Source organism: Castor canadensis, chromosome 7 (genome assembly GCF_047511655.1).
Source record: "Castor canadensis chromosome 7, mCasCan1.hap1v2, whole genome shotgun sequence".
NCBI lineage: Eukaryota > Metazoa > Chordata > Mammalia > Rodentia > Castoridae > Castor > Castor canadensis.
The window spans coordinates 52,306,427-52,331,352 of NC_133392.1; the positions used below are offsets into that span (position 1 = coordinate 52,306,427).

Genomic DNA, 24,926 nt, shown 5'->3' on the forward strand with positions numbered 1-24,926 from the left:
AATGAAGGGCCTGTAGGACCACTTCAGGAAAGCCCTTGTTTTGACCTCAGTGTTCTGATCTTGGCCATAGCTCCTATGTCAGCCAAGTGTAGCCTTTGGCACACCCTCCCTCAGCTCCCCTCCCCCTTGACAGATGGGCCCAAAATAATCACTGTATCTCATCAGGAGTTTAAAGCACGCTGTGCTCTCCCACCCTCCCCTGTCATCTGGCCCTCCAGTGATAAGTGACTATGCCCTCTGGAAGGCACCAGCCAGCAGCAGAAAGCAGCAATGTCATCTCTGTTTAAGGAAGCCTGGGCAGTGGAACACTCCGTGTCACATGTCAGAGCTCAGCTTGCCGGGGCCAAAGACGGGAAAGAAATAGGAGACTGCGGACTGCGTGGCTGTCCTATGCCTGTGCTTTGGTTACATAAGCAAAGCAGGTGTATGGACAGGGTGGGAGGGATCCAAATACTTTCTGAGCAGATGCTCAGGGAGGTGGCAGCTGAGGTAGTTTGTGAATGAAAAAGATTTGATGTTCAAAAACTGGTGACCAACACCAGATCTTATCTTGTAAGATCTGGCAGGACACCTCTACCTCTCATTTCCTTCTCAGACAGATTTTTTCTTTGACTGGATGAGACTTTATTACCTCCAGTGTAGTTCACTTGTGGCTCGCATCTCCACTGCGAAGGCCACTAGAAAGACCTGAGTCCTCAGAAATCCCCTCAAGGGACTCAGAAAGTCACAAGCCTAAACACGTGGGCCAGTGTGAGGCTGATGCTTTCAACTCTTGATTTCCAGTTTCTCTCTGAAAATAAGATTGGGAGAGTGGTGTGCTGGGCCGCCTTGTCCCAACTCCAGAGAGCTGATGGTGTGTGTACATTTCTTCTCTATTCTGAGTTCATGTAGTTAAAACCCACCATAGCAAGGGTTTCCACAGAAACTGGAAAATGCAACATTCCAGGGTCCCAGAAGCCTCTAAGCTGTTAGACTGTTAAACATTTACCAGCACATCACTGGGTTAAGGACTAAGAAATGAGCTAAGACATGGGAGACTCCATCCTAGCTCTTTCTACGAAGGCTTGTGAGGGCTTAGCAGTAAAGATCCTGTCTTACAGGGTGTGGCTGGGTGTGGGAGTTGGGGGTTGGTAAGGGACATGGTGGAAACACAGAGCAAACAAACAGACACAACTACAAATCATTACCTCAGATGAATTTGTTCTATAAGGAATTCTGAGTCAGTCCATTTTTCTCTTTGAAGAATACTTAGTGGACAGAGCCCAAGCTAAACTGAGGGTATTTCAAAAACCCCCAAATTTATTTCTTTCTTTTAATTGGAGTAAACTTTATTAAACCAAACTTTCAGCAATTATATAGATATTTAGTCTTGGATACTGCAGATAAAAAAATTCCAAATTTCAAACTGTGGACAACTAGTTTTGATGGGGGTTCCCTAATTCTAGTGCAATAGATGTCTGTCCTCAATTTTCATTGCAACTTCTATTAAACTTTTTTCACACTGGATTTTAACCTTTTGTGTTTGTATCTGTTTCTCTTGTTTGCTTCTGATTATCTCAAGGGCAGAGAATCTTGGGTGTGTATGCACGTGTCCTCAGCCTAGAGTGGTACCTGGTACTGGGGGAAATAATAAATACTTGTTGAATGTTGAGTCAGAGTGAATAAGTTGCTCTAAGTCCTATTCCACCTTCTTCCCTTTTGAACCTAAGCCATCTCCTATGGCCACAGTTGGAAGCCCTGGGCAACATCTGCTATACTGCCACCTTCCTCTCCCTAAAACCACCTCCTCTCACTTGATTGAGAAATATTGGTTTAAACTGCTTGACCTAAGACTTAGTTAGCTATGGCCCTAAGAAAGAACAAGAAAGCCAAACTCAAAGGCAGAAAAAAGACTGCTGAATTTACTCTTCATTCTGTCACTGTGAACTCCTTGTTTATCAGTCTATGCCAGGTAGAGATCATTCTGCCTGTGTGCCTTGCATTATAGAAGTCTTCCATTCTTTGAACATTCTTTTTCCCTTGATTCTAAAAATAATCTGTGAGATTTGGAGGCTGCAAATTACCATTTACATTTCTTATGAATGAAGAATCTGAGATAGAGTTTAGCTTTGGGCCTTGAGGAAGTTATCTGGTAAAAAGTTGGATCTTGGACCTTCCCTGCAAGAAAAGTACATGTGTGTCTTGGGATTATGGATATTGATATTAACAAATACTGGTACTAGACAACTAGGAGAGTTTCACTGAGCTGTTCATGAATAAAGGGGCATTTCAAAGCTTCATGGAATTCTAGGAACTGTTCTTGGCCAACACATGTTCAAGAATTCAAAGAAGGAAGAGGGACAAAACCTTCCCCTATTTTACTCCAGTCGTTTTCTCATATGTGGAGCCAATGCCTTAGGGAACAAGGGGACTGGTGTGGGGGTGGGGTCCTTGTTGTTTTTTTCAAAGAAGCCCAGCAGGCTGAATGGTGCCTGAAATGTAAAACTCTCAGATCTCAGTGTACACAGGGGCCTCTGTCACTCAGTGGTGGCATCTTTATTTAGACAGATGCAATAATGGAATGTTTTATCAGCATTAAATGAACTGGTTGAACACACTTCAGAGGTGAAAAGAAAACTGTTACAAACCTGGGCCAGTTCCAAGTAAGAGAGCACTTCCCCATCAATGCTCACGCCACTCACTGCGGCCTTGGTCAGCTCCTGAACGGCATGCTGTTCTGGAGAAGAAAATGGACAGGAGGACATTAAACTGCCCTCTACAAGCCAAGCACCTCTTCTGGAGAGGCTGATCTAGAACCAACTTAAAAAGAGAGGAATATGGAACACAGCTCTGGGCAGCCACCTAAAGTGAATCTAGGTGGCATATATTCTAATGGGAGGCCTTTCATTAGAGACAGTTCTTATCTCCAAATACTGTATCAACACCTCTGGGAACCTTATCTGTGCTTCTGAAACAGTCTGAATCCTCCAGACCTGTACTGCCCTGGCCAGAATGGTAAGCACTGGCCATATGAAACTATTTAAACTTAAAATAATTAAAATAAAAATTCAGTTCCTCAGTGACACTAGCTACATTAAGTGCCCAAAAGCCTAACATACCTACTACATTGGACAATAAAGATATAAAATGTTCCTATTAGTACAAGACAGTTCTACTGGACAGTGTGGCTCTAGAGAGTCTGACATCTTTCCAGAATCCTCCAGATTCTAGATATCTTCCTGTGACAGCTTCCCCATTTATATTGCTCTAATTTTCAATAACCTCTGACAGTGAAGAGATTGAACAATGAGCACTAAGTCTGTTTGGGGAATTAAAAATGTGAATACATTTATCTGACTCAATCATTGTAGATGAATGATATATTGTTCAAATTCTCAGATCATAAAGGTGGGGAAGAACTTTAGTCAGAAGTAACAAAAATCCAGCTGAGAGAGCCATTTCTGCTTGGATGTCCCTGTCCAAATCTTGTGAATTGAATTTAAATGTGGTCTGAGGTTGAGTCAACTGTTCTTTGCTTCTGTTGGGGCTGTCTCTGGGGCTGATGTGTGTGTAAACTCTTGGTTCTGCATTTCTAGCTCTTTGATGTTGATGTTATGTCTAGTATTGTACTTGTTCTTACAATCCAGTGTGCACTTCAGTTTGTTACACTATGGAGAGATACTGCTGTTTTTAAAATATATACACAAATTGAAGGTTTGTGGTAAGCCTGTGTTGAGCAAGTCTTTTGGTACCATATTTTGAGCATGAATTGACTTTGTGTCTGTGTCACATTTTGGTAATTCACGTTATGTTTCAATGTTTTCATCATTGTTATATGTGTTACAGTGATCTTTGATTAGTGACATTTGATGTTACTATTGTAATTGTTTTGGGGCTCCACAAATTGGACCCATGAAAGATGGTGAGCTTAATGGATAAATGCGGTGTGTGTTCTGACTGTGTGTGTGCTCCATTAAAGGGCATATTCCCCAGTTTTTCTTTCTCTCCTCATTTTTACCTACTCCATGAAATACAACTATATTAAAATTAGATAACTAATAACCCTACAATGGCTTATAAGTATTCAAGTGTCATAATCACTCACTTTAAATAAAAAAAAAAGCTAGAAATGATTAAGATTAATGAGGGAGGTATGTCAAAAGTCAAGACACACTGAAAGCTGGGCCTGTATCAAGGAGTCAATTTATGAGCGCAAAAGAAAAGTTCTTGAAAGAAATTAAAAGTGCTACTCCAGTGAACACACAAATGATAAGAAAGTGAAATAGCTTACTGCTGATCTGGAGAAAGTTTTAGCAGTCTAGAAAGAAGATGAAACCAGCCACAATACTGCCTTAAGACAAAGTCTGTTCCACAGTAAAGCTCCAACTCTCTTCAATTGTTTGAAGGCTGAGAGAGGTGAGGAAGCTGCAGCAGAACAGGTAGAACCCAGCAGAGGTTGGTTAATGAAGTGCTAGGAAAGCAGCCATCACCAGCATAAAAGGGCAAGGTGAAATGGCAAGTGCTGATGGAGAAGTTCCAGCAAACTATCCAGAACCCTTAGCTAAGACCACTGACAAATGGTCTTAACAACAGATTTTCAATGTGGATAAAGCAGCCCTATGGTAAAAGAAGATGCCACCAAGGACTTTCATAGCTAGAGGGGAGCCATGCCTGGCTTCAAAACTTCAAAGGACAGATGGACAGACTGACTCTCTTATTAAGGGATAATACAGCTGGTGACTTTCAGTTGAAGCCAAGGCTCATCTTCCACTCTGAAAGCCATCAGGCCCGCAGGAACTATACTAAATTTGCCTTGCCTGTGCTCTATAAATGGAACAGCACAGGGTGGATGGCAGCATAGCTGTTTGCAACATGGTATCCTGAGTATTTTAAGCCCACTGTTGAGACTTACTGCTCAGAAAAAATATTCCTTTTAAAATAGGTCTGCTTGTTTGCAAAGCACTTGGTCACCCAAGAGCTCCAATGGTGATGTGCAACAAGATTAATGTCATTCTCTTGCCCAAAACAACATCCATTCTGTAGTTCATGGATCAAGGGATGATTTCATCTTTCAAGTCTCATTATTGAAGAAATTAAGAAATCAATTTTGTGAGGCTATATCTGATAGATAGCCATTCCTCTCATAGATCTGTGTGAGATAAGTTTAAACTTTCTGGAAAGGATTCATTCTAGAAGCTTTTAAGAACATTTGAGAATCATGGGAGAAGGAAAGCCAAAATATAAACATTAACAGGCATTTGGAAGAAGATGATTCCAACCCTTATGGACGACTTTGAGAAGCTGAAGTCTTCAACAGAAGAAGTAACTGCAGATGTGGTAGAAATATAAGAGAATCAGCATGAGAAATGAGAGAACTTCTGAAAGAACTATAGCCTGAGGATGTGACGGAGTTGCTGCCACCTTATGATAAAACCTTAACCAACAAGGAGTTGCTTCTTACAGATCTTCAAGTTGCTTACAGATAAGCAAAGAAAATGATTTCTTGTGACAGAAACTACTCTTGGTTAAAATGTTGTGTACATTGTTGCAAAATGACAATACAACTTCAGAATATTCATAAACAGCATTCAAAAGGCAGCCGAACTTGAGAAGATTGACTTCAATTTTTAAAGAAAGTCTACTGCAACATGCTGTCAAACAGTATCCCATGCTTCTGTGAAAGGAAAGGTCAATTGATGTGGCAAATTTTATTGTCATTCTACTTTTAAGAAGTTGCCACTGTAACTTTTAGCACCATTTTGATCAGCCAGCAGTCATCAAAATTAAGGCAAGAGCCTCTACCAGCAAAAAGATTACAACTGGCTGAAGGGCTAGATGATCAATTAGCATGTTTTAGCAATCTTGATTTTTAAAAATTAAAATAGATATGTATTTTAGACATAATGCTATTTCATATTTAACAGGCTACACTATAGTGTAAAGATAGCTTTAATATTCACTGGGAAAACAAAATCTCCTGTGACTCACTTTATTACGGCATTTGCTTTATTGTGTTGAAACTGAACCTGCAATATCTCTGGGGTATGTCTGCACTGTTCAAATCATGCTTACATCTAGCTCTGGGCTCTACGTACTTGTGAGTCCATAAGCTTATACCTACTCAGTGTGGTCACTGGAATTGAGTAGTTTCTTTGATATAACCCTCTTCAGGTGGATTGACACACAGAACTATTTGAAACTCAGTTTCCCAGAGAAGTTATTTGGGCTCTTTAAGGAACTGCAACATTTCTGATTTTTATTTAATAGTGGCTTGCAAAACATTTTCACCCCAGAAACTGAGTTTTAAACACTGTGTAAAGATGCTCTAAGCACTCTACACTAGACAGTGCATAAGAAATACTGTACATGCTTAAAGAACTCATCCTGGGAAGTGGTATACTAAATACCCACAGCAGTAATAACAACATTTAATAACAATACTAAAGGAGTCTGAAGTTCTTGAGAAGCTTTCTTTGGGTCAGTTAAAAAATTCTTTTATGGAGAAATCAATCCCATGTTATCACTGCCAGACTTAATATTTAAGGAAAAATGGCATCACGCCAAGACTGATTATAAAACCTGTTTTACAGATTTGGCTCCAAATTACTTTTGGCCATTTCAAAATATCAAATTATCCTCAAAAGACAAATATTTGTAAAACCTATGAATAGTTATACAGATTGGAACTCATCCCTTTTTTTTTTGTTTATTTTAAAGAGACTGCCCACTGCAGCCTCCTCGAGTTAGTGTTTAAGAAGTACTGCAGTCATTTGGATCTAGGACTTTAAGTATATTGGTTAAAAACAGTTTTAAAAAATCTAATAGCAAAGCTTCAACTCTTTCTGATTAATTGCAGAAGAAGTAGGGTGAAGAGAATAGGGAGAAGGACTTTGATCTCTAGTTAGTTTGTATGTAGTACAGACCTAGAGGACAGACAAAGTAATCTTTTATTTAACATCACTGCTGGGAAGTAAAGTGTGAATGGATGGGTTGGCCTGTTCTGTGCTCATTTCTATTCACTTAATTATTCAATAAATATTTATTGAGAGCCTAATATGCTCAGGCACTTTTCTATATGCAGGGGAAAGGCCAGTGAACAAGACAGGAGCTGTCTGTCTCTGCTTTCATAGTTACTGGATCAACTAAATACAGTGGTAATCACCGAGATTGCTAATGTTCCCTTTTAAAAAAATATATTTTTTAAAAAAAGGCATTTCAATGCATATTTCTATATAGATTTGCTTTAGTTTACCAACTAAACAAATCTAGGAATTATAGATAAGATTTTTGAAGTTAAGCCAAATCTTTCTTTTTTTCCCAAAATGAACCTGACAATGTCAGAACATTTTCTAAAATAGCATTAAAAAAAAAACCACTTATATAATGCATACTATGTGCCAGACACTGTTCTGAGGACTTTTTATATTTTGACTCATTTAATCTTCATAACAACTCCACGATAGCTAATATTATCCCCATTTTAAAGAGACAGAGAGTTAGCTGAGATACAGAGCTAGGCTACATGAAGGACAAAGTCACTCAGCCACAAATGAAAGGGTCAGGACTGGACCCATGCAACTCAATTCTGAAGTCTATGTTCTCAGGCTCTGCATCTACTACCTCTTTCTTAAATTCTGTGTTTGTGCACACATTATGGGGATAATGTTGACCCAATAGTTTTATTTTGAACTCCTCAGTCCACAAATGATTAGGCATGCATACAGCCACTGAGGCAGGGGTCTTGCATTAGTCACCTTTTTATTTGAATCACCTAACAGGGCCTGCCACAAAATAAGTGCCTAAGAAATATTTGTTGAATAGAACTGGAGTGTCTGATACAGTTGATCAGTTCATTATCATCCTACATAAGACAGTTCTGTTTGGGGGACACGAAAAATAAATTTGTATTCCCTGCAAATCTTATTTATGTTTAAATGTGATTTTGACACATATGACAGTCAGACATTGCATGGTCAAGCCTTACCTGCAAGTGCTACCAAGTGTGGCAGGCAAAATCTGTTTGCCAAGGCAATTAATTCCAGTGGGTCCAGGTCCAAGTTAGGTGACAACTGTTTGGTATAGAGATAATCCAGCACTGCTTGCATCGACATTTTGTTTATGCTTGGGAGACATACCTGAAAAATTATATGAAAACTAAATTATGCTGGAGAAGGTAGAGAGAAGATACATTTTGAGGTAGAGAGAAGACAGATTTTGAGGCTATGCTGCTTGTAAATATCCCAACTCTGTGACTCAGTACTGCAAGTCTTGGACACCTGCTTTGAGACTGCGTAGAAGTTGTTCAGTATTTACAGCTTTAAACATAACAGTTTGATTTGTAGATAAAAGAGTGAAGCTGCCTGACAAAGCCTGATTTGGAAGTTTTAAACACCTATTTGGACATATAAATCAGACAAATGGGTTGTAAATGTATGATGACATTATGGGCCCTCCTTGCCAAGTACCTGATGATACTCTATTATGGAGAAAGAAATCTTTTAGCCACATGACAGGTGTAGGGGGGGGGAGCTGCATACCATGCCATTGCCAACACAGGATCAGTCCAGCTTTTTAAAATGTCCACTGAGGATGAGCAACCACCCTCGTTGCCATATGATGGCTTGATTTTCAAGTTCTCTTCACCGTGCTAGTGCCATCTGTATACCAACAACCATATGGATTCAGAATTCCTGGGACATTATTAGGTCTTGGTAGATTTAGAGTATCCAAAGAAATCATTGCCTGAGAGGGATAGCTGGGGGGCCAGTTGGTTGAGGATGGGGCACTTTCCCCTGTAGGATTCCCCTAGTCTTGCTCCTGAGTACCCGGGGCTATTTTCCATATAAAGGCATGCTAGAGTTTGCTAGGGGGCCTGGGGATCGCCTGGGAAGTTCGGTTCTACATTGGCAAGCCTGGGTCAATAGGAATGTACACTCTGTTGCAGAGCCTCTTTATTTGAGGTCTTTAACCAAACCCATGACTCACACCCTGGCATATTGCAGAACAGCACATCTGGTTTTATTGTGGGACTGCTGATGACTATAAAAGTTTACCTTAATAGAAGTCTTCCTGTGTGCCAGCCACTGTATTTAACTTTCCACATGCATTATCTCATTTGGTCCTTATATGCGCCCTAGGAGGAAGACTATTATTTTTGCCACTTTACAAACAAGGGAACTGAGGTTCAGGGAGGTAAGGAGTTACTGGGATCCAAACTCAGGGAGTGTAATTCTAAAGTCTGTGTTTCAAATTGCTGAGAAGGACTGGAAGTCCTTAATTGCAATGGTTTGGGTTATAGCACAATAAAGCATTGTGCTTCACTAATAGTTTTTAAGAATTAGTTTCTTCTTTCTTTTTATTTTTGCAGTGCTGGGGATGACTAAAGCCTTCCACATGCTAAGCATGTGTTGTATTGCTGAATTACATTTCTAGACCAAGAACTGGATTTCTAGTTCAAAAGGATGAACAGTTACACATTTCTTAATGCTAGTACTTAACAAGCCTGTATAAAGCATGTATATATATATGTATACACATGTATACATATATACATGTGTATATATATATGTATACACATGTATACATATATATGTTACATGATAATATCGCTCTATAAGTAATACCTATGTGTTATATATGATTATACCTCTCTCCACACACACACACACACACACACACACACACACACACACATGCATGAGTAGCTGCTAAAGATTTATATGTACATTTATATATCCTCCACATTCTCCAAGGGGCTCATAGCCTATGGTTCCAGAATTAAGCTATTGCAATCTTTCATATTATTCCCCTGTGCAATCACAGGCCACCTCAAGAGAGGGAATTCATTTTCAGTTTGGTAGATCTGTTCTTTAATGTACCATTGGGAGGGCTCAGAAAAATCTTAAAAATATTATCAAGGACAGTGAGTGAAAACAATTATGATACCACAAATAAGTTGTGTGGGTCATTATCACCAATGATTTGACACAAGTGATCATTTCAAGTATCTAGCACAACTATACTAGGTAGAATTTGATAAGTAAAAACTGATATTATTATTTGAAAATGAAGAAGCTGTTGTACATGCTGACTATCTGCAAAACACAGATGTTGGAACGTTAGTTGTTACTCCTTTCAACCAGACGTTATCTACATACAAATATAATTGCTATCCAAGTGAGTCTAACATTGGCTCTACTTGTGTATACTCACATACATGAGTTTATAGACACATGCATTTGCATTGCACAGATAGCGAACTTATTCATGGATGCCCACATGGACTTGTTTCTGTGTTCTGAACACATGGCAAAATTTAATTTATCTAAAATGATGTGTGGATTAGTTTAATTTTCTAGGTAATTGAAGGTTAAGTTGTGAAACTTGAAGATTTGATGCATTTTGTAGTACAAGTATCCACATTAACAAAGTGCTAAGTAGTCTTCAATGATAGTAATTGTTAATATAAGCCACAGAGCTTTACTCTCAGAGATAGAAATGTATGTTGTTTCTGAAAAGCATGTCTTGAGGGACAGGTTGAGTTTGGAGCAGGCCTGAGGATATGCCACATAAATGCTGTATGACCTTTAGTAAGTCACTCACCCTCTCTGACCTTCAATTTCTTCATCTGTTACAGTGGAGGAATTTGGAATGGGTGTTATTTAAAGTTCCTTCTTCACTCTCTAGGTTTTGAAAGCATTCAGATTACCTTAGCATTGTTTGGTAAGAGTGTTTCCTAAGTCATTCCTCAAAGAAAAAATGCGAATAACAAATACAAACGTGAAAATGGACATCCTGAGTAAAAAGAAGTTATTTCTGGCATCAGGAGATGACAGATTCCAGGAAGCAGCCCTGTCCCAATACTTCCAATGCCCTCAGGGTGTTCTGATGTTTGTAACCACCCATAACCTGCTGTTTCCTTCTTGCCTTCTGTGATAACAGTTTTTGAAGAGATACTTTTTTCTGGCAAATCATGTTAGAGACCCTTAGAAAGTAACCATCAAATGAAAATAAACTAACAACACTTTCAGAACATGCATTTTTCTTCATTGCTGATTTTTTTTAAAAAAGGAAGTCCCACTTTGTGATTCCACAGTGGAGAAAGCTATCTATAGCACTTTAAAAGATAACGTACATAAAGCTACAGAAGAAATGGAGTGCAAAGTTTTGTATACCACCTCCTGGATGTAGCTTAAAAAAATGAGTACTGAAAGAGAATATAATGTGTCCTAAACAACGTCCCACATTCCAGTTTAGTGGTTTAAAATTTTAATTGTGAAGATTAGTTTAGACCATTAGGCTTCTGATTAGAGGCGGGCTCACAGAGAATGAGAAAGTGTTCTAGAAACAGAGAATTGCTTACTAAAACCGGGGCATGAATTTTTAATGAACCACTTGCTGAGTACCTCAGGGGAGAGAATTATGCTTACTGCTATATTAAAAGTAATGAGAAAAAAATATAAGTAAAATAAGTGTCTTCTTGAATATTAAATGACAAGTCAAAGCAGCATCAATGGGCTTACTTTCCTCTGTTCTGGAGATGCATGTAAATTCTATTAATTATGTTCTTTTACCCTGCCTGTCTGCCCCACCCCCCAACCAACAAGGATGGATTTTGTGGGGGAAGTTGGATTTTTCCTAAGACAATAAAGAATTTTTTTTAAAAAAAGATGGTGTAGAAAGACCAAGTCTCAAGTGTAAAAGTGGAGCTAAGTCAATCATGGAGTGCATACTGGTGTTTTGACTGAGTGTCTCTTTGCTCCACCTGTAACTACCACTACACCTTCATTTCCTTAGTTGGGAAAAGGACCTGTGGACTATTAAATATTAAACTTAGGGACTTTAGAGGACCAAGGCCTTAATACCCCATGAAAAGAATTTAACAAGAATACTTTGGGATAGTGGTCACTAATATTTGTTGAGCACTGGTAGGTTCTAGGGACCAAGTTTGATGCATTACTCTCATGCTTCACCTGCCCTTTGAAGATCAGGCCTCTTAGGGCCTCTTAGGGCTGTGGTCCTGGCTGATGTGGCAGAGCACCTGCCTAGCATTCAAAGCCCAGTACCAGAACAACAACAACCAAAAGGTTCTCTTGTTTCCCCTATATTACAGATGAGGAAACATGTTTAGAGAGCATTGGCCACTTGCCCACTGTCAAGCTGAGACTATAGTTCATAACTCCTATATTATTCTCCATCCTGGAAAGAAAGAGAAGGGACACCAAAAGGTAGAAATGTGAACACTGAATGGCATTCTTACGACACTGGCTAACGGAATTTTGCACAGACTTTTGGTTACTTGGTTTGGTGGCTTTCATCTTTTGTGTGGTTTGAATCTATATGTCTGTATTAGCCTCAGCTGCAGTTCTAACAGGTGAGAGAGAGAGACCCAGTCCTTCCAGCATGGCATGTGAAACAGGTGGCCTGTCTAGGAGGGTAAACAATCACATCCATGTGCTTTTGCTGCCAAGTTTGTGTTTTGGTCACCTCAAATGCACAGCTTAATCTGGAGAAGATTAAGGTGCATTCTGTGAGGGGATAAAGGGGATTAGCATTGGTGAGGTCAGTGCTGACAGTGTCCCTTTGTGCCTGGTTCCTGACCTTGATCAACTTTGCTCAGTTTATCGCAGGCTCTCTGCAGCATGATGAGCAGGCATTTCAGTGAGCTGGAACAAGAAGCCAGCCGCCCAGCTCTATCATCACCAAAGTCAACAAAGTGCCAACTGGATGAGGTTTTACTAATTGATGGTTACCCTGGATTGTCTTTGGAAGTAAGAGAGAAGGAATACCATCAGCATCAACATCAAACTAAGACTGGTGGCAGCCACCATTTACTTAATGAAGTACTTTTCAAGTACTGACTCCACAACCTTACTGCAGACACTCAAGGTGTCTTCCACAGTCTGCAGCTCAGAAAGGTTTAAGTCACTAGTCCAAGGTCGCCCAGCTTGTAAGTGCAGAGGCTGTGATTTGAGCCATTAACTCTGCAGCCTTTGTACATTGTAGATTCTCAGTAATAAAGTCCCAAACATCTTTGGCTACACAGGAAAGGCTTTGCTTAGTTACAAGTGAGGACCTCCTGATTAATATAGGTTCTCAGGCACCAGACGAGGTAAATGGGATAATTTTAATGTCTTTTTCCCAAAGAGCAAACAGCAAACAGCCTTTGCTAGGGGCTGGTTTAGGAGCAGCTGTAGTTTGTTCTGGAAGCAGGAGGGTGGCCTAGTGACCTTCCCCCTCCCAGCCATCCCAGGTTTGTGATTTTAGGATTCTGTTTCTCTACTTGGGGATGCAAAGGCAGACTCCCAGGTCACAACAGGAGAGCTCAGATTTCCCTTGAGCAACCCTTTAGAAAAGTTAGCTATTGTTTTCTGTATTTCTTTTGAAAATTTAGAGAAACGCTGAGATAAGCAAAATGAGGCTCTTAGGACAATAAACTTAATGGTGTGCCCCCATGATTTTTGTTTTTTTTTAAAGACATTAGAAAAAAAAGTTGCAAAACTCAACAAAAGTGCTTGCTCGCTCCTGGACTAAAGTTAGAAGTGTTTGACTGGAATTGTTTTCCAGCAGAGTTTGGAGTGTCTCCGAGATACTGCTTGATCTGTTCTAAGAATATCCTGCTCTTGGAGTTCTGCGACCTCTGCTTCCACTAGACCTATATACTTTGAGAAGTGGTTCAGAGTAGTGACCACTTGCTCCCCACCCTGCTACTCCCCAGGAACAAACCCCACATTCCTGCAACAAAGGTATAGCTTCCAGGGCTGCAGCTACAGCAGGACCTCAGGAACCATCCAGTGCATCCTTCCTCATGCAGATTGAGGTGGGAGGGAGCTGAGCACACGGATGGAATTGCCTAAGGCTAAAGGCAGAGCTGGACTCAGGACTTCAGTGATTGAAGAACTTGTTTCACTTTCTTGAATTTCTGGAACACATTCTGTCCCTCTGGTATTGGATTTTTTTTCCCCCAGTGGTCCTGAGGAACTCAGAACCTTGTACCTGTAAGAGCTCTACCATTGAGCCAGGTCTCCATACCTTTTGCTTTTTTCAGTTTGTTTTTCAAGTAAGGTGTTGAGCTTTTGCCTGAGCTGGCCTCAGATGGGGATCCTTCTACCTCTGCATCCAAAGTAGCTGGGATTACAGATGTCACCACTACAACCAGCTTGTACTTTATTTTATTATTATTATTTTTTTGGTGCTGTTGGGGTTTGAACCTAGGGTTTTGGGTTTGCTAGACAAGCTCTCTAGCTCTTAAGCCATGCCCCTATCCCTTTCTGCTTTGAGTTATTTTTAGACAGGGTTTTGCTTTTGCTGGGGCTTGTCTCTGACTACAATTCTCCTACCTATGCCTCCAGGGTAGATGGGATTACAGCACGTACCACACAAACCCCACTGACTTGTTTAGATGGGGGTCTTCCTTATTCACTGGTAAGGTGTCTTCAAACCTTAAGCCTCCCAGTATTCACTGCTTAATAGCTGGGATTACAGTTGTGGGCTACTATGCCCACCTCATACTTGATCTTGATAGTACTTTGCCTGATGACACTGGTTAGCAGGTATAAGTGATCATGGCTCCATGGTATGGGAAATGTGTGATGATGAAAGGACATACTGCATGTACAGTACGTAGGCGCTCACACACCAGTGACCAAGAATCCATAGTTCCTCAAACTGCAGAATTAGAAAAGGGGAGAACTAACACTATTTCAGGGATGCAGCTAAAGAAGGGAAGTCATCTGGCTAACGAAGCACTATCCATAAATACACATGCACATCTGTAAAGATGCCACTAGGCTTTTAGGAAGGCACATACCTCACTGTTGGCACTCTCCACAAAGGACCCCCCGAACATGGCGGCCATCCACTCAGAACTACAGATCAGCAGTGGCTTGTGGGCACTGACAGCTCCGTCATCCAACATGAATGTCACATCTGCCAAAGGATGGAGGGAACACAAGAGCCAGCTTTGTACAGAGCTCAAATGATGGCTTCTGCTACCCCGACCCATCAACCTGTGTCTCTCACCTTTTCTGCCATATCTACTCACTGACTTCACATCAACCTGTACCTCTGACATGCCCAGCTTCCACAAAATGACACACGGGTCACAACACAAATTCTCTGGACCCCAAAAAAAGAAGAGGAGTATTTTCCCTCTTTCTAATGAAAAATTTCAAACACATAAAAGAAAGGAATGAATAATACTGATTAAGTGTCTCTTATCTGAAATGCCAGGGACCAGAAATGTTTCAGGATTTAGATTTGTTTGGAATTTGGTATGTCTGCATTTACATAATGAAGATCTTAGTGATGGGACTCAAGCTTAAACACAAAATTCACTTATGTTTCATATACACCTCATTCACATAACCTGAAGGTAATTGTATATATTTATTTATTTATTTATTTATTTATTTATTTTTTTTCTTTTTCATTTTATTTTTATTAAGCATTACATAACACACCGTTTGCTATATAATATACTGCATAAGCTTCTAGCAGGGGTAGATGACCATAACTAATTTATTGTTTCATCAATCAGGAAACAGCTTCTTTAATCAATGTTGTCCAAACCCTTGGACACATAGTAACGATTGACTCCAGAAATGCGTCTATCTCTTTCCATCAAACTCCACTGATATGGACAATGGGCCATCCTTTTTTCCTTGCCCCCATTGGTGAACTTGTGAATGTAGGCAGTGGCCACTCCGGGGATGACCACGCACACACCCATAAGGCAGAGTCCTGGGAGAATTTCGAACCACATCTCGGCACAGTCACCTCAACCAAAACCCGATCCTTCGCCTTCTTTTTAAAGGTGACCGGGCTACCTGTATATATTTATTTTTGGCAGCACTGGGGTTTAAACTCAGGACTTTTTTGCTTGCTAGGCAGGTGCTCTACCACTTGAGCCATGATGCCAGCCTCTGAAGGTAATTTTAGACCATATTTTAGTGAACTTGCATTTTGACTGCAGCCATGGCAGTTTAGAGAACAGATTTCTGTCACATGAGGGCAGGTGTGGAATTTTCTATTTATCAGCACACATGGATTTTGAAGTACTTCTTTTTTGTGTGTGTTATTGGAGTTTGAACTCACGGCCTCATGCTTGCTAGGCAGGCATTCTTATTGTTTGAGCTACTTCATCAGCCCTTTTCTGTGATTTTTTTTTTTTCGAGATCGGTGTCCAGAACTATTTGCCCATGGCTGGCTTTGAACCATGATCCTCCTGATCTTTGCCTCCTAAGTAGCAAGGATTGCTACAAGGTATAAGCCTAATACTAGATATAAGCCACTAGTGCCCATCTTGGAATACTTCTGATTTTGGATTTTTGGACTAGGATGCTCAATTGGCACAATTATCCATCATTTTTCCATTGTTAACAATCTGCCATAGTTAGTCTAGCTTCATGTATATTTCTATAAATGTGGACGTAGACTTTTTTAAATGGATAATGATACTCCACCCCTAGCTACTTTATCATGAACTTTCTAAAACTAAAAACATTCTCCTAAGTAATCATACTAATATTACACCTAAGAAAACTGAAAATTCCTTGATGTCATCCATGATTTAGCTCATCTTCAAAATTCTCTGTCTTTAAACCATATTTCATAGATTATTGAGTCTCTTGCCCTACATTTGGCTTTGTCTTTGCAGCAAGGAGAGGTAATTTAATCAACTTTACTGATAACCCACTGTAGATTTGTAACATGCTCTTTTCATTCTCTTCATTTCTATACTATGATGGTCAGTGCTTGAAGTATTTCTCATAGGTTTTAAAATTAATGAAGAGACTCAGTAACCACTTACTAAATTTACCATGGTAGGGTTATGAAAGATAAAGACAAAAATAGCAGATCCATATAAATATAAGTCAGAAAGAATTTCCTTTACAATGAAATACACATGCACTCCACCCCCATACTCCAAAGAACAATTTTAGAGCAAAAATAGTACATGTGTATAAGACAGTACAAGCAAGAGTCAGTCACCCAGACTGGAAGCCGTCTTCCAGTATGCTTGAGTAGTTATGCAAGCGTGCAGTGAGCGGCATGTGGCATGGTTATCAAAGACAAAGGAAGGGCAGAAAAACTACAGAGGAGCTGGAGCAAGGAGCATGAGTGCAGAAAAGGAGAGGAGTGGAAACGGACAAGGCAGTCCTTGTGGGAATGTAAGGGACACCAAGTTGCCTCCAGGACTTCAGTGGCCTGAGGACTAGAGGTCACTGGTGAAAGGACACTGAAGAAAACTTGTCAAGGAATGGATCGTGAAAGGGAGTTTCAGGTGTCACGCTGACTAGGGGGTTGGCTCTGGGACACATGATCTACCCCACAGAGTAGCCATGGCAGCTTAGGGAACAGATTCTGTAGCAACAAAGTTTGGGTTCATTCAAGTCCTCCTTCTACCATTGCCTGTGTTCCCAGGTGAAAGTTACTTAACCTTCCTGTTCCTCAGTTTCTCCACCTGCAAGATGGAGAGAATAACTCTTAAGTCTGATGAGAACTGGTTAATATAGCTTGGAACAGTACATGGAAAAAAATAAGTGCTTATAAATGTTAACTATCATTATCCTGTCATCTGTTCATGTTTGCCTTGCGTTTGATAAAAGACCACCAAAGGTAGGTCTCCATGGCTCCACTAACGGGACCTGCTCACCTGAGAATGTCCCCTTGCTGAGACATTCTTTTATCCGGTTGGCTTTCCTGACGTGAAAGGCCTTCGTAATCTCTTGGTTCATGAAGGCTTCCTTGTTCATGATATTTTCTACCATCATCCTCAGATCAAACATCTCCAGGACCTCTGCAATCTGAGCCAGCCCCACCAAATCCTTTTCCTTTTCATCCAGTTGTCCTGTATAAAGAAACTGGAGCAGGGTCCGGAAAGGGCCTGGCTGTACAGATGAGTCCATCCTTACCACCATCAAGGGGCCCACCCGCTTGGAAATGGGATTGACTTGCATTTCCTTGTGCATGTCAATGAACCCCTTACTCCAGCCTGACAAGCTCTGCGTTTCAGGAGCTGCGCCCTCGACCTCCAGCCCCAGACTTTCTGACATGTCTTTGCTTGAAGATGTCCCCTCATCTGCCTGAGGTGTCCTTAGGGGGCCTCTCTCCCCTTCCTCATCTGGGTCAAGACTCAGCGTCCGCTCCTGGAATTCCCTACTCTGCATCTCCTCACAAACTCCCTCACTCCAATTTGGGGATTCTTCACATTCCATTAAAAAAAGATCATAAAATTTGGAAGAAGAGGTAGCAAGGTAAATTCGATGTGCAAAGATGTGCTCCTGGTCCTGAAGGATGAACAGGACATCGGCACAAAGAGGATTGTCCAGTAAACAGGCAGCTTCATTCGTCCCTGTGCAAGGACACTCTGGAATTTTGATGACAGGTGGAGGGGCTTTTGGAGGTAGGAAGGGGGCCTGTAGCAAAGGTTTCTGGACTTTCTTTAAGTGGGACTTCCAGAACTGCAGGTGCCGGCGGGAAATCAGCGCTGCGCGGATTGCATTGTCAAACACATCCTTGATTCCAAACTGGTCAAACACACTTGTCTCATAGTACGGTATGCCAAGCTCCTTTGCAACCTCTCGGCCTTTTTCTGGGGGCAAAATATCCCCTCTTTTAATGGGCCTGGAATAAAATATTATAAAAAAATTATAATCTGCTTTATTTTAGAGAGAAAACTAACCGGGAACTATCTGATCACTCAATTGAATAAGGCATGTAAAATCCTATTTAGGCTTTTAATAAAGATATTGAAAAACTACTATGAACTTCAAATCTTTCAAATATAAGTTTATGATCACAGAAATGTTTTCAGTAGTAACCACAACAATAACTGAAGTATTAGCCTTTTATTAGCTATTCGATTTTGAGCAGGTTACTTAACCTCTTGGTTTTTCTGTCTGTAAAATGGGTATAACAACACTGAATATCTATACTTTGATGAATTAGTGAAAGGTTTAAATGAGGTGATTTGCTTAGCATAGTACTTGGTCCACAATAAGTGCTCTAGAAATGGTATCGTCGTTATCAGTACCATCATCAGTCCTCATCTTATGTTCAAATTTTGCCTTAAAGTTTTACAATTCATCATGTACATTTTTTATTTGAACCTCATAATCCTATGAGGTATTGTCATTCTACATTCTAAGAAAACAGAGACAGGAAGTCTAAAGGATTTGCCTTGAGTCACATTTGCAAATTTTTGTACATCTTTACTAAGCAATTAGTCTAGACTTTCTTACTCTTAGCTAAATGACCCACATCCAACAGCTCATTAAGTCTCCTCTATTGGATTCATGAATGCCCTCTCATATTTTTCCCTTTCTCTTCTCTTCCACTCCCTTTGTTAGGCCTTCATCATCTTTTGTTTGGATTGCTACATTAGCCTCTTAACTGGTCTTAGGAATCTTTGAACTTTAGCCCAGAGTCCTTATTTCTGTAGGAAAAGTCCTTAAATAACACAAGTATAACTCGGCCAGCAATTCTGTGTTAATTTCCTCTAATTTCTCAAAGCCCGTGGAATAAAGTCCCACACCCATTAGTCTGGCACACAGTGCTCATTTATAGTCTCATGAAGTCCAGGAAGACCAATATAGTGCTGGGTTATGACATAACCAGGTAAAAGAACAGGTAGATTCCAGAACGTGGACAAGATGTGATTTGTTGTTACAACTCCTCAAAAACACATGCTTGATTCTGACACATAATCTTAGGAACTGATCTTCTTAAATAAATACCTAGTGTGTGACACTAAGGTGATATGCATGACCGATGCTGGTCTTAGGAGAAACGAGACGATCCTGGATGGAATTTGGATTTGAAAACCTGGCTGGTAAGAGAAGAAACTGCAGGGTGTTGGCAAAGGTGGCAGGCAAGTGCAGGTAAGAAGGTTTAATTTCAAGATTTGCTCCTGCTGGCTGAGTGTGTGTGTTCTTCTCTTAGGACTGACCTATAATCTGCTGATTAAGCTCTCTAAGACTTAAGCTCAAACACCCAAAAAATTTTCTCAGAATTGCTTAATAGAAGGGACTGTCCCCTCTGCAACCCTCTCCCAGTTGTCCACACAACCATGTGGCTCTTAATACTCAGTTCCTAGTCCTTGTACTTAAGAATAGAAGGATTGTAAAGACTGAACATGAAGCACTTTAAATTTTTTTAGCCAAAATGTATCTAGATAATCAGAAATTATCTATAGAAAGTACCATTTTCTTTTTCCACAAGAGCATAAAAAGTGTTGCTAGCAGAAAATTTTATGACAAGCCTATTAGGCAAACATCCAAGTAGGGTATTAATATCAAAAATATTTTTAAAACTATGCTCTTCAGAAAAAATATAAACATGAAAAAGACAAAATTATTTTGTACAAAAGGAATTTGAGGGCACATGGATTTCTAAAAACACTTATTTTTCCTCACAATTGATATGCACATTGTGTAACAGCTAAACAAATCTGTCCTCAAGTGATTTTCTTAAATTGTGACGCTTTACATATAAGGACTAGAGATATTTTAAAAGTTTTGGTTTTTCTTGCAACTATAGATTGAATTATTTTTAAAAAATGGACATGTTACCTTGAGAATGAAATACACATGTTGGCCTGAGGAATATGAGGAAGGATGAGGAATACTTAGAAGTGCACAGCTATATGAACTTGATATTCCCTGGGAGTGTTAATTAACTTTATTATAATAATCATCATTTCAAGAATGATATTATTATGGACAAACTAACATTTTGTTTAATACCTTAGACATTTGAAAATACTTCTGTACACACCATATCATAGTTAGAGAATTCATTTCAAGCACTGGTCAAACATTTTGCAAAAACAGATTCTGACATAAGAGATGATGGCGAGTGTGAGAAGGGGTCAGGGCACACCCTTCGTGATCAACATGGCTGAAAGCATATGGCCGATTGATGGGGTCCCAGCGCCACTGGAGAACAGAATGACAGGCTACAGAGACACCTGCTACTTCTAATTCTTAATTTGGGCAGCATGGCAAAGCACTGAGTCCTTGGCTTACCTTGCTAATGGGCGTCTGGCTCGGTTAACAGCCTCCAGATCGGCGTAGCGGAGATCAAGCTGGCAGCCAACTAGGACAACAGGTGTGCGGGGGCAAAAGTGCTTGATTTCTTGATACCACATGGTTTTCACATGATTTAGGGAATTGGGATTAGCGATTGAAAAACAGAGGACCACAACATCAGACCTAAAAGGAAACCACAAAAGAAGCTCATATTGCCTGTTAACCTTTTCTCTTACCCTTACGGCTCCCTCTTCCCTCTTCCACTTTTCTAATGCCATCTTGTGTTACAATTAAAAAAAACCCCAGATATTAAAACACATCTCTGATTCATGCAAACAGCCTGATAAGCCTCAGCATTCCAGCACTAACACAGCCTAGTGGTCCATTTCCGTCTCACACTGCAGAATGCATATGTGCTGAAGTTTCCAGTAAAATTATTTCCAGTAAAGATGATTACCCAAACGCAACTCAGTCCTGGAACCACAAAACATGCTGAACTATTTCTGTTCACAAGAAATAGTTCCAAGATAAAAGGAAACAATAAAAACTACCTTTTACCAGTCTAAACACAATGGTGACAATGATTCAACCCAATGAGATAAAGCAAACAGTTTCAACATCGCTGAGTATGTAACGGGTGTTTGCTGTGCATGGTCAGCAAATACACAGAAGGATTTCTGCCCTTCTTCCCACTTATGCACACATGTACAGAGCATAACCACTTATCTGGTTCCGAAAAGAAAAATCCTGACTTTGAAGGTAGTATTTAACATATAACTAGGCAAGAGTTGGATAGAGAGCTAATAAGACGAGGAAATACTGGAAGCAGACTTCTCAAATGTTAAATATGATACATAGCAGGTAAATAGGGTAAAGATAAATTGCTTTATGGTCAACTTGGACATCAGGGTCTTCTGTTTTCACGTAACTTACCATTCTAGAAGTCAAAGAACTGTTTTACACAACAGTTGTTTAAATATGGTGCATGATGGATAGCTGTTAAGTAGGAATTATAAAGTATCTTTCTAGGTTAAAATATGCTGAATGATGACTTTTAGAACAGTAAGGCAGAGGAATATAAAGAACAGGAGTAGTTATTCACAAGGATTTAAAACAATCTTGCAGCTAAGTTCAGAAATAAATTCTTATAATTTTATTAGATGTTAATTTATTGCCTTTATTGTTTATGTAATGAGAAGAATCAAGCCGATGAATCAAAACATCTTCTTTTTAAATCATTAATGAGCTTTCCCCCCTACATATCAATGAAGACAAACAAATATATGCAGGCAACCATAAAATTTCTAAAAATAATCATTTGCAATGCAGAAAGCTGCAGGGTGCTTACATTAAATGTAATTCACAAGTTGAGTCTTTAAATTTACATCCAAGAAAAATTGCACCAGACCACTGCAAACAGAAGGGAAAGTCCTGAGCTTAAAATATTTCCAAATTATAAAAGAAAACCTAGGATCCAAAGGTAGGTGAATGTATTAGTTTGCATGGTTAGAATCTTCTTGATATAAAGATATTATCAGATTCTTGGGTGTTGGAATAATATGTGTAAAAATATGCATAAGTCTATAAATGAAAGGAAAGCATGTCTTGTCTTTGAGATTCTGATTTAGTTAGTGAAATATTCTGTGCTCAGTCTTACTTCCAATCAGCACAAATAACAGTATCCAGTAAAGCCAAGAATGCTTTGAATTTTACATTTTCTACAGGCTGAGTTTTCTATTATTCATAATCCTATTTATATCGGGTATCTGATGAAGCACTGCTATAAGCTTCATCCTGATTATAAAATAAAGTCACCATGAAAATAATATGACAATATTTAAGATTCGATATCATAGACAAAGAATAGGGGAATATATCCACTTACATGTGGAATACCATGTATATATGTAATTGTTCTAATTGGTGCATTCTATTTCCAAATTAAGGCACATGACTGTAAAGAAAATCTTCCTTAGAGCTTAGTTTATATGACAGACATGTAGCTAAATGTCAATTCTGCTATCTAATTTTATGATACAGCATGCAAGGTTTTGAAATCAGAGCTGGTTTGGTTGCCAAGGTTACCGTGATAACATTCTTACTGCTGAACACAGAGGAGTTACTATCCAGATGACCTGTAAACAAGTACAGACAGGACCTTGGGGGTTGGAAAAAATGGAATCTTGTGGTGATAGCAACACAATGCTACCACACAATACAGGTCCTGAGGGCCCAACTTCTAACTATGTCACATCAGTATCTAAATGCATGAAATGCCATGGGAAAGCTGGAAAAGTAATTCAATGTTCTGTAAATACTATGCCTCAAAATAATGATAGTTAACAAAAAGAGGTTGTACTGAGAGCAATACTATCTCTGAAGCTAAAATAACTTATTGAATCAAAATTCTATATGTATTTTGGAATATGTTTTTCTTTTTCCTTCTGTATTCTCATCTAGTTGCTATGAGGAGGTGTCTCCATTATTTTACACTGAAAGCAGTTAAAAAAATAAGATCACATTTTAACTACCAATTTGCTTAATTGTCTTTTGTTTAACCCATGTTTATCTAAATGCAAATGCAAGTTAAGAAAATTTGAGGTACAGACTATACAGAATTGCAGACTTAATGTCTGCAATACAAATGTGGCATCCTAACCTGTTTTCAATGTAGAGGCTAAGAACCAGTGGACATAGAGATAGAGCTATAGAAAGATGCTGCTTTGACACATTCCTCTTTCCCAATATTCTTTCCTAATTTGCAAACATATCAGAATCCTCAGTGATATCAACACCTATACAATTAAGTAACTATTTTGAGAATGGCATTTATTCCCTCTAGATTTTGAACCATTTTTCTGTGTAGTCAAAGAAGGCATGAAACCTGATGCTGAGAATATCTCCAGCTTTAGGCAGAATTCCTAGGAAAGAGAGATATTAAATAACTTTTAATCAAAACATTCATTCCTATGTGGAGACTGTTCAATGTCTGACATAAGCTCATGTTTTAGAATGCCATTCTTATGAAAGATTAAAAAAAAGGAAAGAGTAAGTTCTAGCATTTCTATTTCCATAGCTCTGTTAACTATTTTCTTCTTCTTCTCCTTTTTTTTTTCACTGTGAAGAGTGAGTTTAAAAATAATTGGGGAGGAGCTGGACTCACACCAGTAATCCTAGCTACTCAGGAGGCAGAAATCAGGAGGATTGTGGTTTGAAGCTAGCCCAGAAAAATAGTTCATGAGACCCTATCTCAAAAAAACCTTTCACAAAATTAGGGCTGGTGGAGTGGCTCAAGGTGAAGGCCCTGACTTCAAGCCTCAGTATTACAAGAAAAAAAAATTGGGAGGGTGTGATGAGGGCATTTTCAGATATTAGGCAGTAGGGGCTGTCTAGAAATGACTTCAGGGATTCTATTTCAGCTGTAAAAAGAATCTGATATAATTTAAATGAATTGTACAGCTATTTGGGCTAGAAAGCAAAAGAATTTGAGAATACAGAAGCAAAACACAGGTGGGAAAGACTACAGACCTCAGGATTTGAATATCAAGACAGGCTAGGAAGAGGTTTGGAAATTTATTTTATTGATTTTTATTTAGAAAAATTTATGATTGGGCTCATGATTTAAGTTACAAAAGCCGGACTTAAGGGTGCATGGTCCTATTTGCTTGCCTGGGGAATATTTATTTTTTTAAAAAAGAAAAACACATTTTCTTGTTCCTAAGAGGAAAATATCAATATAATAGTTCCACTCTGCTACCAACACATCAAATAATGTTCATGAAATAATATTTTGATTATTTAACTAAGAAATGATCCAAAATAAATCAATGTGTTGGAACAACTGGGAATCTCTAGTTTCACAGGGGAGTAAGGAGGGGGGATCAGAGAGAAATTGAGTCATCCAAAAATGCTTGA

The 24,926-nt window shown here is 39.3% G+C and overlaps 2 protein-coding genes across 11 annotated transcripts in view; both read right to left on the reverse strand.

Annotated features, from left to right (window-relative positions):
• Rhobtb1 (Rho related BTB domain containing 1) overlaps positions 1-24,926 on the reverse strand; it is a 127,147-nt gene that overhangs the window by 2,201 nt on the left and 100,020 nt on the right. For all 10 annotated transcript variants that reach the window (XM_074078931.1, XM_074078926.1, XM_074078927.1 and 7 more), the window contains 5 exons: positions 21,009-21,194; positions 17,636-18,606; positions 14,789-14,907; positions 7,964-8,114; positions 2,628-2,716 (listed from right to left, as the gene is read on the reverse strand). In XM_074078931.1, the coding sequence (XP_073935032.1) occupies positions 2,628-2,716; positions 7,964-8,114; positions 14,789-14,907; positions 17,636-18,606; positions 21,009-21,194 (1,516 nt within the window). The remainder of the gene's footprint in view (positions 1-2,627; positions 2,717-7,963; positions 8,115-14,788; positions 14,908-17,635; positions 18,607-21,008; positions 21,195-24,926) is intronic.
• On the reverse strand, positions 15,391-15,812 carry LOC141424798 (NADH dehydrogenase [ubiquinone] 1 alpha subcomplex subunit 1). The gene has a single exon (XM_074078933.1). The coding sequence runs from the start codon at positions 15,740-15,742 to the stop codon at positions 15,530-15,532; it is 213 nt and encodes a 70-aa protein (XP_073935034.1). The 5' UTR covers positions 15,743-15,812; the 3' UTR covers positions 15,391-15,529.

What these genes read in the sequence shown, in the direction of transcription:
- LOC141424798 (XM_074078933.1), bottom strand. Translation starts at nt 15,742, where the DNA reads ATGTGGTTCGAAATTCTCCCAGGACTCTGCCTTATGGGTGTGTGCGTG.